General features: G+C 45.0%; 1 protein-coding gene across 3 annotated transcripts in view; it reads left to right on the top strand.

The window, feature by feature from the left end:
* Window positions 1-1004: 1004 nt before the first annotated feature.
* The window catches only part of FBLN1 (fibulin 1), a 766403-nt gene continuing 752555 nt past the window's right edge, over window positions 1005-14852 (top strand). Inside the window, exon 1 of one of the 3 annotated variants that reach the window (XM_069228255.1) lies at window positions 1005-1478. In XM_069228255.1, the coding sequence (XP_069084356.1) occupies window positions 1412-1478 (67 nt within the window). In that variant the 5' untranslated portion in view covers window positions 1005-1411. The remainder of the gene's footprint in view (window positions 1479-14852) is intronic. The other 2 variants (XM_069228256.1, XM_069228253.1) reach the window with 2 other exon arrangements.

Raw genomic sequence — 14852 nt, 5'->3', positions numbered from 1 at the left:
AGATGTATAGAAATGCACTTAATTCTAAAACAGTTTTGATTGAATTTCAATTTGGATGTGTATTGTGTTTTTTGTGATGTCACATTTTGGTTTTGTTTAGGTTTTCCTCTTCCCTCTGTGGTGTAATTGCCTATTCTCCTCTCTTTGGGATTGGGGTTACCAGACTTGCAAAGTGGAGTCTTGGTAGGCCAATTTAATTGCCTTATCTATAAATTACCTGTTAGGGCCGCTTGCGCATAAATCCAGTGGCCCTGGCCATGGGGCAAACACACGGTAGAATTGGCTTCTTTAAGAGGAAGGGGATTGTGGAGAACGTGCGTGTGCTCGGGGAAAGAGATATGTAACGAAGGATGAACACATGCGTGCACTATAGCACCACAGAAAGCTCTGTGTTTGTAAATTTTGAAACGCTGTCCGAACCAGCAACAGGCTGGCAGTGTAACCATGAAAAACAGAATTAGGACCACTCTACAGACCAAGGGTAGCCAAGTCACCATAGCGTTAACTTTAGGCTCACGGTAGAGTCGAAGTCACATTTAACCACATGTAATTTGGGTTTGATTTTCAAAGAACACCAAAATGATGACGTGCGTTTCACCCCCACCTTGATTAATCACAGCTGCTGTGATTTCAACAGCACATACAGTGCTAACACAACTGAAAAACACTTGATTTTGCTCAGACGTTAAGGTTTCACAACATCCTTGGGTCAATTTTTATAGGAAAGCTCGGCAAGTTTGTGAAACAGGGCAAGCACGGCAAAATCATGACGAGACCATATCGTTGTTTTTTCACATTCCAGTTTTTGCGCATTGCTTCCAGATAACGGTTCTATAGACTTGAAAAGGTTTCTCAGACAGAAACCTTTTGCATCACGTCCCCTGGTGACTGTAAACTAATGGCATGCAGAGCTCGGTGGGGGCGAGTATGGGCTTACACCTCGCAGCATCCGAGCTCTATCATCTGGTTTGAATTAGAGGTAGATTGAAAGGTTTGAGGAAATCACTGGAGGCCTCGACCTTCGAGCCTTGAAGTTGGGTTGTGAAATATCGCTCGTCCCCCGAGTCACATCGCGCCAGGTTAGCCAAGAGGGGGCGGCTATCAGGCTGCAGGGCACATTCTAAGTAAGTTTAACTTTGGTCCAGGCATCAGGTCTGCTCGCCTCCGCAGCACCACACACCTCCCCCTTTGCCCTCCCCCAGGCCCCCCGCGAGGAGAGCTGTGAAAGGGAGTCTGCCTCGGCCAGGAAGGCCAGTCTCGCAGCACCGGAGCCCTTTGCAGCACCGCGCGCCAGGAAGCCCCCGCTCTCCAGCAGTAGGCGCACGAGGCAGGGCTGCCGGCCTTCATCCCGCTGCGGGCGCGCGCGCTGTTCCCCCTGAGAGATCCTCGAGCCATTCCTGTCAGTAAAGCGATGGATTCTCCGCGCCTCCAGAGGCCCTGGCTGCTGGCCGCGCTGCTGACTGCTCTGCTAGGACAAGGTGAGCCTGGGGCACTTCTTGGTGCCTCATTTGTGAACAAATGACAAGTGCAGGTTCCTCAGGAGCGCGAAAGATGGTGCTACCGAGTGGTTAGATAATAAGTGTGTGTAGTTTGGATTTCACCCCGTGCCTCTTTTCCTCCACTTCTTTAGTATTCTTTACTTATCTCACTCTTGCAAGTCCATCTCTATTCCTGGATTCAACTTTGGTCACTCTTTTCGTGTCTTTCTTTAAACGACCCCTTCTCGCTCTGGGCCAAATTATGATTAAAAATAAGTTCGTGGCAGTGGTTCTCGAAATGAGTTCTTGTACATGTAAAGCTAGGGATCCTACAGCTGATTGAAGGGGTCCCGATAAAGAAAGCAAGCTTTGTAATGTATAACGTGGCATATATTGGGTCGTTGAATGTCAAGGCAAGTGCCCGAATAGCGAAGCACGTGGGCACTGAACGTTCACTGCAGTTTAAAGTTCAGCTTCCTGCTCCCAGAGCAGCGCTTCTAAGACGTGGCCAGCTAGCCCGTTATACCCTAAATCATGGCACCACAGACGCCCCTGCCCAGTGGGAGGAGTGGCCAGCTCTGGGTTTTTGCTTTGCGTTCTGGTACTCGCAGCTAGCAGTGGTGTGCTGCAATGAACAGAACCGCGCGCGCCGGCGTAGAGGCTAGCATGGCTTACTCCTGAACGCCCAGATCTTGTTAAAGGTGTGCCACCGGTGTGGCGCACGGGCTGGTTTCTTCTATGGTGTGTTGGATTCGCGTGTTCTGGCCCGTTTGTGTGTCAAACACTGCACTGCGCTCTCGGAGAGGAAAGCTACTCTACCCCGAGCATTGGGGTGGGGTGCACTTTTATCACACGTGCAAGATTGTCACACGTGCACATGCCCAGTGTGGAAGCAATGTTTGCAGAACACCGGGCTCCGGCTGACTGATCCCATTTTAAGGCATTCTGGATATTGTAGTTCTGAATCACTCCACATCAAATAGTTTAAAAGAAAAGCCAAAGGCTTTGGTGATGGAGTAAACTTGCATTTCAGAGAGTTCTCTTCATTTTTTTTTTTTAATAAAAACAGTAAAAATAACACATTTAATATGTAGCAGGTTTCACGTGTCCGTCCTTGGCTATTTAGGTCACTCCCGTTTTTTTTCTTAGAATGCTGGGCTTTGTGCTCTTATTTAACTCCGACCAGTGTAAAACTAGGCCTGCCACTCCCAGAGTTATAAGGAAGCACCAGGACTGGACTACCGAGTTACGCATAGGATTGGACCTGGGAAACATGTCAGCTGTGTAGCACCCTTGCGAAGGGGTTTGGTTCAAGAATATTTTAACTATAGTAACCCAGCTTTCAGAAGTGCATGGGAAAAACATATATGCTGGGGTGAGTAGAGAATAGCATCAGAGGTTAAATACACAACAGTGAAAATGGAGACAGGAAATCTATGCACGAGATATATAAGCATATCCTTTTAAGGATGGATTTTCAGTTGAATTTTGAGCAAAGCGAGTTGGAGACTGACCGGAGCCTATGATGTCACGACGTACAGTGAATTGCTGGTCTATCTATGTAACCTGCTATTCTTTTTCTAAAATAGCATTTGGTGTGCGTTTTCTCCATCTCCAAATGTGGCAATTTTATCTGTTCACTTTGAGCACGATGCAAAAGAATGGAACACGTGTACCGAATTAAGATGATTATTCGCCCGAATATAGGTCTGTATCATTGTCGTTTTATTCACATTTTGCAAATTAACGGTGCTCGAGCCTCCAGCTTGGCTCTGGCTCAGCTCGAGGTCATGTCGGAACCTCGAACCCATGCCGAGCCGAACTATTTAATGTGGCTTCTGCCTAACCCCCTCCAAGAACGTGGTTTAATGGCCAAAGCTATCGATTAGAGAAAGGGGGAATCAGAGTGGAGCCTCGGTGTTGGCTCAGCGTCCTGTGATTCTGGTAAAATCACTTAACCTCACTGAATCTAAAAATGAATGTGGCCTTGTGTGATGTAACGAGTGGCTATAGTAAGCTCTCCAATAAATCCCGGTCGAGTTCCCGGCTATATACAAGCTGCAGAAAAATGCACAGAGGGGGAAAAAAAAAGTATGTACTTAAAAATAAGAGAAAATAGATACCCATTTAGTGGTAATTTGCACAAAATGAATCTAGAAGTCCTGGATAAATCGCAGCTTTCCCGCTTAAATTGTGTGCATTTAAGCTAATAGTTTATTTTACCAACATTATTTTTTCTTATTTTTTGCGCCTAAAAGCACTTTCAAAAACGCGAATTCAGAATTCCAGCTGTACAAAAACATATTATTTTAATAGATTATAATGTTGCGTAACAGTCATTTTGGCCACAGGCGGAGTTCAAGTGACAACTATCTTGAATTTTGGTTCCTTAATTTCACTGTCACCAGTGTGCGCGTGGGGGAAGGAATGGTTCTAAATTCATGTTTATCCTTTTTAATAAGTACTACATTTTTTCAGAGCTCGGCTCGTACACGGGCTGTAAGAGCCGAGCCAGGCCCTTAGCTCGGCTCTGCCAGCTAACCGGTTGCTCGCCCACCGCCACTACAAATTGCGCAGCCTGCCTGGTCTCTGATTTCCTTCTAATCCTAGGATTTTTACCTTGGTTTCAAAGTCATATTAAGCGTAGCTGTATAAAGTTTGTGTCTCTCTTTTAACTGTGACATACAATTTAGGATCCAAAAGCGATATTTCTCCTATTTCTATGCATTGTGCACACCAGGCGCTTTGACCCTGTCCGCTGCCCGACTCTACTGCACATACAACGGTGGACATCAGTGCAAGGGTTTGTTTGTTTTCTTGGGTAGAGTTTGCCTCGCAGGTGCCATCGGGTTGCTATGGATTTCCTTGGATGAGATGCATCCTGTATGAGGTGGGGATGAAATAAGGTTACCACATTTCTCGTGTCACCACGTGCAGTAACCTCCAATTCTGGGCGTTTCTTCTACAAACCACGGTTTTCAGGTTACATACTTAAATTGACTCAACTGGAATGAACTAAAACTACCATTCCCAGAATGCTCCGAGGTGTGGGAAATGGTGCCCCGATGTTCTGACGGCATATGGTAACCTTAACCCTACAGGGTGGGTAGGGGGTAGTTTCGGTGCGGTCAGGACGGAGTAGTGGCGTAGCGTGGGTTGTCAGTACCCGGGGCAAGGCAAGTCATTTGCGCCCCCTAACCCGTGGATTTTAGCACTCGCGAGTGCGAGCGCCCCCCCCCCCCCCCCGATGTTGCGCCCGGTGCGGCCGGCCCCCCCCTGCACCCCCCACGCTACGCCACTGGGACGGAGGCAACCTGTTCCCGGCATGTGTCGTATTCGAAGGTTGCACGAACAACTCTGCGCGCTGCACGTTATGACGCCCCTCTCACTGGTGCTGTTCGGAATGAATCGTCCGCTCCCATACTAGATAGTTGCCGATTCTAGGCTCCAGATCCGTGTATCATCAGAAAAGCGACGGACACAGGAAAGGTTGCAGAACCGTGCCTAGAAGTCCTTCATTCATTGACTTATTTAACCCGATCATTCCCGGATCCCACTCTCACACCTTCTCTCATGTTCTATTACTAGCATCTTCCAATCTGTTCAAAACGAGAGGACTCCCAAGTTACCAGTCGAGTTCCTTTAACAACCTATAGCTGCTTCCATTGAAGTCAACAGAGCCTACAATTCCCAGAATGCACCGACCTTGTAAGTGAAAGGCTAGGGCAGGGAAGCTATTGTGCAGACATTGTTATCGGGTCTTCCCACGAATAAGTGTATTCAATAACTCATTCATTCAGCAGGGTGCCTGCTTTCGTCCTGATAGTTTCTTCCTTCTGCCAATGGTTAAGATCAAAGTGGGTTTGGAGCACAGCTTCCTGCGGGGCCGAAAGATAATTGGTTTAATTAGGCCTAAATGTAGATCTCTGCTTAGGCAGGGGTTCGATAAATCGGTTGATTTGCCTAATCGAGGTAGAAGTTTACTCCAGGAACTGGCCATTGTGAGTCCCCCGCTGAACAATGGGTGGGGGTGATAACATCACGAAGGGTAAATGACGGTATTCTTACTTTGTGGGCTCGAGCCTGCGTGCCAGCCTCCTCTCAGAAATCTGCGACCGTCACTGGCTGATCACAGTGACACCCCAATCCGTGGCCTGTGTGCCCAGCCCCGGGTTTACGAGGTCGAGCCCCAGGTCTTGTCCCTTGGAGGTCCCCATAAGGTTTCCGTTCCCAGAGACCCGTGCGGTGCCTAGAGGCACCGGAACTCCCGGTGGAGAAACACTTGTTCACGGCCAAAAGACCCGCTTTAAAGCGTGTTCGACCCAGGGATCCCCAAATCTTTAAGATGTCCCTGAAGGCCAGGCGCTTGTCCTAGATCACACTAACCTCTAGGCGCAGGAATGGCTCAGGAAGAGGCGAGCCTGCACATTATTTTTCCTTTCTCATGGTCTCCTCAGAAGGATCCAGCTGCTTCTGCCTGCATTGTTCATTTAAATCATGCCTTTTTAGCGTGCCTGTTCTTTTGCCAAGAAGTGTTACTGTAAGCAGTGGGACCCCGGGATCTTCCTGTAAACCCCGAGCATTAGGGACCGAAGTCGTGCTCATGGGAGGTTAGGTGGGCTGTATGTAAGAAGTGGCACAGAGAAGGATAATAAGAGATCACTGTACTCGGGACCACGGAGAGAGAGGAACACCTGGGCAGAAGAATCATCGTGTCTGAGCCACACCGATGAAACTCCTAGTGCCAAAAGCTACATTTGAAACCCAAAGCCCAGAACAACTCGCCCAAAACCGAAACTGAAAATAAGGCCCGCGCCCAATCAAGGAAAAAATATCAGAAAAATAATACAGAATTGGCAGCCTGTGTACCTCACCTAAGGTACATAAGTGAATTATTGCCAAATTCAGAATTTGTGTCACAGCGCAACTGTATGTATACGTCACCACTATGCATGTGCGTGCGTACCCACGCAAGAAAACTGGAGAAACATTAATGCGTTTTTTTGTAAGGGGGGAGAGTTGGCAGCAAAAAAAGGACCAGGATGGAGGAGTAGACGGGGGTTGGGGCGCAGAGAAGCACATGAGAAAGTGCGAGCAGCACACGAGGGAAAGAGCAACAAGGTATCGGGGGAGGATATTTGGTATGGATGTGAGAAGTACTCTCATGGAGTGCTTACATGAAAAATAATACAAGTAGTAGAAGTGGAAGAATACAAGTCATCCAATCAAAAGGATGTTAAAGAGACCTGCTCCAGAGCTGGGAAAACACATGATGGGACAAGGGAAGCATGGTCTTCCCGTCCGCCGAACTTCCGACTGGGAGGTTGCAGCCACACTGACCGGACACATTATGAGTTTCCTGCTAGGCAGATAGGTGGAAACCGAGGTGCTGGGCAGGGGGACACCTGCACTGCCCATGCCAAGTGCATGGGCAGTGCAGTAGCCCCCCGGTGACCCTCTGCACCTGTTCTCCACCAACCTTTTTATGACTGTAAACTGCCATGAATAGGCTGGCGGAGAACAAGGTTGTTATCAGCAGGGCGAAGCTTTGAACAGGGCCATCTGGCTGAATGCAATCTCTGTCACCATCAGTCCATCGGGATTACTGATGATGGTGGTCGGACCACCGGAGTCTTAATGTGGCGGTCAGACTGTCACAACAGCGGCGGTCCTGGCCGCCACCACGAGTCTTGTAATGAGGCCTTAAGTCTTGAAACTGGACAGCTTGTGCAGTATTGTAGGTGAACCATAAAAACAGCAAGATCTGGGGGTTTCTGCCTCTATGGTTCTAGGGTGAGGAAGGGCAGAAAGGGATTGGAAGGAGCATGGACATCATTTAGGGGTCGCCAGAGGCTGCATCTATGACCACAGGCTTGTCCCTTTGCAACTCCTAGCACTACCTTTGCGACCACTGGCATCAGAGGAACACAGGACAGCTCAACCTTATGGATGATGGGCCTGCATTTTCCTCATTTTCTGTAAAAACTTTTATTTCACTAATAGTGAATGATAAAACATAAATTATTATTCACTATTAGTGTAATAGAAATGGAGTACAATCCTCTGGAATATGACCCTCCCTGGAAACTGCAATGAGTAAAATACGCTTTTAAATATAACTTGTATGCATGCTTGCAGGTAAGCGTGTGTGTAGGTGACCGAATATGTGAATGTGTGTATGTGTAAGCATTTATGCGTGTGAGGGAAAGTAAAGGTCCGGTAGCATGTAATGTGGCTTCCACTACCCCTGACATTTTAGTGAATTGACGCCAATGGGAAGGAGCCCATCTTCGAATATGCCACTTCATCTGTTGTCTGGGAGAAGTGGACATCCCTCAAATAGTATGTCCTGGAACATACATAGTTGAGGAGGTAATTAGTGATTGTTGACCTCTGCACTTTAATGCAAGAGATTGTCTTATAACTGATGCTAATTCAAATATGTTAAGAACGCTGAGTAATAATTTAGTTTATTTTGTAGTTTTCCAATACATTTTGTATTGAAATGTATACTAGGGAAACCATTACGTTGCAATAGCTTGTGGTATAGATAATTTGGGTTCCTGGTGTGGGGTTTTTGGTGGCACTATATATTCTCCTCTTCCAAAAAACATACTTCACTATGCAGTAAAAAATAGAAACGTTTAATGCTCCTATCCTGTCAGCACCCTATTTAAAATATAGACCGTACATTTAATGGACATATCTCTATTAGTAACTGTTGTGTAATGATATAACTGTGCGTTAAAGATGCTTTTAACTTCAGCAGAGTCAAATATTGTTATGCCATCTGCACGAAGCTCACATGACCTCACTTCCTGGTAGGATTCAGTGTCGAAGCTCATATAACATCACTTCCTATAATGCCATTGGATCGAAGGGTGGTTACGTGATGACACTTCCACTCCCCCAGATATTTTGGTGAGGCTACACCCATTGACTTAAGGATGAGTAAACAGCCTTGTGGTGAGCAGCAGTGGCTTCAGGGACTAGAGGATTGTATCTTCTTTCTTCTTACTTTGGCAGTCAGCAGTGGGTTGTGCTCAGAAAAGTAAACAATGCAGTGAAGTCACTGCAAGCAAATACAAAACACAATAGGTTCTTCTGAAATATAAAGTCTGAACGTTGTGGTCTCTGCCAGCAATAAACAGACAAACCATAGAATTTTCACCCACAGGCAAACAGCACTGAACTCGGCACATTCTAAAAGCACACACAAGATATTCCATCCCTCCTTTTCCTGGGTCAGCCTAAAAGGATGCTAAATTCTAGCCTTATGCCTGACACTGAAACTGTGGTTGCAGGCTTGCTATACGTCATACATGGCAGCTGGCTGGGAATGCTTTTAGACAGCACCCGTTGTATTTGAAATGGAGGCAATGATACCCTCTCCACACCTCACTAAAACATTGTTAGGCCGCTATCCGCCATTACCCATGTCTTGAGTGTTTCTGTATCTCTAACTCTGTCAATAGGGCCGCATTGGACGAAGCAGAGGGCCCTCTGTCCTGCCCCGTCCTGCAGGCCTCCCCCTTCACCCACACTGTGTGCTGGACCTGTTTGTTGACTGATATTGGACTCGGATTGTCAAGTGCTTTCAATGGCCCAGATGAAAGTGCTTTGTTTTATAGGACACATCAAGGACACTGTTGTAATATTATATAGAATACACACTGGGTGCGTTGTAAGGTGCCGCTGAGCACTTTGAATCCAGACAAGTCTGAATATTTCTTAAATGGAGTGTTATTTTATGTGTTTAATTCAGGTAGGAAAACTTTAAACTTAAATAAGGATCGTAAAAAGGTGTTTAAATTGCGTCTGTACTGAACTGAACTGAAACAGTTTCGTGTGGTGACTTTACTACAGTACTAAAGTGCTGGATGAATAAGGAGTCGTTGGCAGCGCACTGTAGAGCATGAACCGTCAGAGTGTGAAAAACGAGAAAAAGTCCACTTTGGTTTGTGAGTGAACAAAATGGCAGAATCATTTGCATGGCCAAGGAATTGCTCTTCTGGAGAAAAGCCAACACTACTCTTCTGGGTTATGTGTGGCGGGTGGTGAGGAAAGCAACTGACCCTCATGCAAGTGTACAGAGGTATATTAAATGGGCAATGGCTGGGCTTTGGTGTGGATGGGCTAAGCAACCTCTCCACACCAATCCACGGGGGACTGGATGGGCTGACATCCTCCAAGCTCTAGCCCATCAGCCTGTTCTTCAGTTCTATAAGGACACCTTATAAAACCCACCTACCAGAGAGCCACTCTTGTTCTCTTTGTCGGAAATTCCTCCATTCCCAGCACCCTTCTGCCAGTCCACATATCCTCCTGGACTTTGCAGGAGGGAGGTGACCTAAGTGTTTGTAAGAGTTGTGGTGGACCACATATTTTTATCCCAGGGGTCCCCGGACCACAGGTTGGGAACCACTGATCTAGGTGAAACATTTTCACTATTTTTTTTTAAATCAAAAACACTAGTTGTTGGTGGCTATGGGAGTGGCACTTCCATTTGGGTGCACACCCCCAATACCAATAAGCCAGAATACAATCCTTTTCCTTTTAAGAAAAGAAGAGAATTTACTCCTTTTGACCATTCAACAGTCACTCTTTCTGGGTATCCATTCACTTCCAATGACCACTAAACCTCCATTCTTTCTAACTGTCAGACGGCTTCTCTGACCCTGACCACCTCAAGGGCAGATGGTGAACCTTTTTAACTGAGACAAGGAAATGCAGAAACCAGATGCTACTGCGAGCACACTGAAATTACAATGTCCTCCTTTTAATGCTTTACCTTTCAGGGCATAGTAGAGTTGGACAATCAAGGCTTACTTTTTGAGGATGGGTTGGAATAGAACATCTAGTTCAGGCCACACGTATCACACTAAATAGGTTTTCGAAGCAGTATGGTTCTTTTTTTAGAAATGATAAGTTTAATTATGCCTAGTAAATTTAATAACTTGTATGGCACTATCAACTATACTTGACTGTGATTTCTCTATACCTGAACCAGGTTCTAGACTTATTAATGAACAATGCCAGCTTTACATACAGGGGCTAATCACAGTAAAGCAGCAAAGCATGGCGCAGGCTTGCAAGTCTTCACAAGTTCAGTACCTACTAGTTTTTGTTTTTCTAAAGGGTATTGGTGTGGTCCATACAAGCGGACTGGGATACCAGCAGGGGCCACACAATTCTTGGGCCGTGGGTGGCAGGTGTCCCAGGCACATGGTATGACAGCAAGTGGCAAAGGTGGATACACAAGCCCCCACCTGTGGATCTACCTATCCGTAGATGCAGGCATGAGGTGCATTGACTGCAAGCAACCAATAACTGCTTGAAAAAAAAATGTGTTGCATGAATGTATTTGCACATGTCATGCATAGTCATCAGTTGCTTAAAGAAATTATCCCTTACCCAAAGTTTGGACATCTATGGCTCTTAGTCACTGGACTTACTATAGGATGAAGCATTCTGGATTTAGATGATGTACGCAAGAGAAGAGTCTGCTGAGCAGTGGTTCATATTTCCTGAACTCGGGCAGGTCCTCTGTATTGTGGTCAGTCTACCTCAAGGTTCCTTCAGAAGCAGCAGATCTTTCCTTAGCAATGGGATATGGTGCTTACCCCTAAAATGGAGCCCAACACAGCTTCTGTTTCGTGCCTTTGGCTTCCTCTGTTATGGTGTGCGGAGCACATTTAGTGAAAAAGGTGAACACTAGATATGCTGGATGGGCTGCGTGTATCCAGTCGTAAGGACAGGTGACTTTATCAAATCTTCAGTTTCAAATCTCGCACCAAACCTTTGGAGTGAACAAATCGCAGTTGGGTGCATTGTCCTTTTTGTTGTTCTTAGCTCTGTGGCAACCATTTGGCGGTTACATTGCTAGTCTCTTTGTGGACTGCACATCATTCCTTCTCTCAGAAAAGAGTAGATGATACGAAGGAAGGTAGCGTGCCCCAGTCTTTCTATGGAGGTATCAAGGCCGCAACCTTCCTTCCAGACTTGTTCTATGGGCAAGTCACACCTTGAGTTGCTGACACTGGTTCAGTATATGTCATTTGCAACAAAAAGTCCTCCTTCTGAAAGATGATTGAAAGCTAAACCCTGCACTTACCGTTCTAAAGAATTTGGGGTGAATCTACAGAGCAGCAGGCTGGAATAAGCAAGGGAGAGGAAGACATCTCACTCTCGCTACCACTAACCTTATGAAGTGCACCACAACTTTAGGGGCTACATACACACAGTGGTGACCACTACCTCTAAGGTACCCATGACATTCAAGCACATCTCTTATAGGCTCTGGGGCAAATGAAGGAACACAGCCATAACATACTACATTGGAGAGCCAACAGGCGTGCTCCCACCAGGGTCTCGGTAAGAAGCCTGTGCCACACTACTAAAATTCAGCTGTGACTAGCCATTACTAGCGTCCTGATCTGGTCATTGGGGGGGTAGTAGTCGCATATGCTTAAAGGAATACCCCCAATACTCCCAACATAGTCTAGCGCTCTAGTGAGCAACAGACCATAATCACTTGGAAGACTGATCAAGAGATGGCACATGGACCAGTGCCACTTCCTCTTTAATAAAAGGGTAACATTGAGTATGTGTCTTGGACGTGAGCAGTAGGTGCTGCCTGATGACACCCACAATACAGTATCAACAGGCTTTTTGTATGGGGTGAAAGGTGCGCAGTGGGTTGTCCTGTAGCCTCTGTGTAAAAAAAAAATGGTCATAACAATATTTTGTGTGCATAATTGATGTCAACTTTAAACTATCATTTTTTGGTTGTGTTTTTTCAGATTGCTTCCATGTTTCTTCAGTTGCAGGGGTTCTTATTACCCAACAGATGCAGAGATGCTGCTCCATTGCACATTGCTATGATGCTACCGCGCCAGTGATGCATCTGCATTGCTTTGGTCGCCTGCCATTCTGCTTAGCTTCTGTGACACAGCAAATCGGGTCGGCTGGCTGCCATTTGGAAAGCTGAGATATTTGTCTCTGCCTGACTCTGTGACCTTGACCCTCTTGCAAGCGGTTTCACCCCCGTTTTCCTTGCCCTCATTTGCGTGCCTACAGTTTTGGAGAAGGAGAGAGACGCACACCCCCAGCTCCCCTGTCCTTCGAACCCGCAACCTCTCCCTATTTATCTCTCCTCCCTTTTTATGGTTGAGCGCAAAGCGCTCTGTCCCTGGTGTAATCTCTCTGTGGTCTTTTAAACACACCCCTGTCACAACTATCAGTTTGGTTGGTTTGTGGGGTTGCCTTTTAAAATTCGCTCGATTTATAGAGAAAGGCATGCATACATCATGCCTTTTCCGGTGTTTAGCCGGCCTCGAGCGCACCGGCCAACTACTGAAAACATACAAGGCTCCATGTTTTCAGTATGGTTTCTGGACTACTTTTTCTCTTTATTTCCTAGGCAGCATGTTCTCGCTGGGCAGTAGTCGAGCGCTTTGCATGACATGTAACATGGAAAACTGCACTTTTGCTGATACGTTTCACTGCGAGTGAACTTCTGTTTCCTTTTGTGTGTCTACTTTGCGCTCATGGCGACAGTTGGCTCACTTAAGTGGAACTGTTTTACTTTTTCATTTTCCGTTTATGTGGCAAAAAAAGTCCGGTTAGTTATGGGAAACTGTTTTACTTTTCATTTTCCGTTTATGTGGCAAGAAAAGTCCAGTTAGGAGTTTACAACGCTAATAGCTTTAACTTGAGCAAAAGTCAGACCCATTGCAGTGCAAATGCTTGTTCTTACCTCTTGTTTCCTATCTCTCTTCTACTTTTTCTTTCCTTCCCTTTACCTATCGCTCACCCTTTTGTCCCTCTGAGAGTCGGCTTAGGAGTTGTAAACACGGTTACTTTGAGTTATGCGTGTTTTCAGTGAGCTCCTAACTGAAATTCAAAAATACATTTATATAACATGAAAAAAAAAAAAGGTGAATCATGTGCTATTGCGCTATGAACAGAAGCCTTTGTTTGCTATGGGCTGGTTTTGCTGTCTCGAACAGGTCATGTCATCAATTTTACAATAAGAAGTACAGGGAGGGGTAAGGCTTTGGGTTGGCCCCATGAGCCACTGGCTTTCATCTGTTTTTCATGGTTTGCGATGATTACTTGGGTGTGCGCCTAGTAAACGCCATTTCATTTCCTGAATTGTTATATTATCCCATTGCATTCTCATTAGGTTTTAGTGAGAGGTCAGGTAATCCTTTTCATAGTCTGATAATGCAAAACAAGCAAAGACAACAGGTGTGGCTTGCATTTCGAGTCCTGATTAAAAAAAGAAAAAAAAGCCTGCTGCCCCAGGCCAAAAACACAAAAATATTTCTTTCTTTTTAGAATACAACCGAGAGAAAGAATTTAATGTGTGATCATTCAGTGCGCTTGTGATGTGTAAAATTCTCCCTCATGCATTGCAGAGCAAGCATTCCATGAGAGATTGTGGTGAGAAAGAAATACTCCTCTGGGTGGTGTCAAAGCCACTTGATTTATGTTTTAAATAATTGGAGTCTATTCAGAAAGACTTGCTAGCTACAGGTCTGGCAGAAAATCCTACACTGCAACAAACCTTACCTGCAAACTTGCAGCAGTGACTCCTGAGCAAGTCATGGAAAAAGGAGGAGTCTGACCTTAAAGGAGAGCAGGGTTTCTCAAGACTCGGAACCAATCAAGACTAGCCACATCACTGCAGGATCGTGTTAGACCTTCCTGTGTCCAATCACATGTTGTCTAAGATTGTGCCAGAGAGAAGTTGGGCTACCTTCACTTAAATAAAGCAGTAACTCCTACACCAAGACAGGTTACAGGTGGTACTATGGACACCGGCCTTACTCCACTCCATGTATATCACTTAAACAATTCACAAAAGTCAAAACAACAGTAGGGAAAGCTTTGAATTTCGGAAGAGTTACAAATATTATTAGCCCTAATAATTTACTAAAATAGGTCTATAAAAAGTAAATGATAGAATATAGAAAAAATAAATACTACTTTATGTACTAAACAGATAAAAAAGTGTAAAATAAAAAAACATTTATTTACAATGAAATTCACTTCCCTAACTGTAAACAAATTACAAAATGTTAAACTAAATACCAAATTATTGACTTTAAATAATACTAATAATGCAAATAAAATATAGAAACCAAAACATATTACAGACTTTTTCAATAATGCCCACAAATAAATTATTTTACTTATTTACACACAAGCATACAACACACAAAACACTTAAGAAATTAAAGAACATTAAACATTTAGTAATTTACATAAGTAATATCTAATTAAATAAAAAAAAAATAACATTAAATTTAAATGTTTTATTTTATTTAACTTTCTACCCTAATCTTCTACAAACCCAACAACCCAATA

The sequence above is a fragment of the Pleurodeles waltl genome, chromosome 4_1 (assembly GCF_031143425.1).
Source record: "Pleurodeles waltl isolate 20211129_DDA chromosome 4_1, aPleWal1.hap1.20221129, whole genome shotgun sequence".
Taxonomy (NCBI): Eukaryota; Metazoa; Chordata; class Amphibia; order Caudata; family Salamandridae; genus Pleurodeles; species Pleurodeles waltl.
The sequence above is the reverse complement of the archived record's forward strand: the minus strand, read 5'-3'. Positions and strand labels throughout refer to the sequence as shown.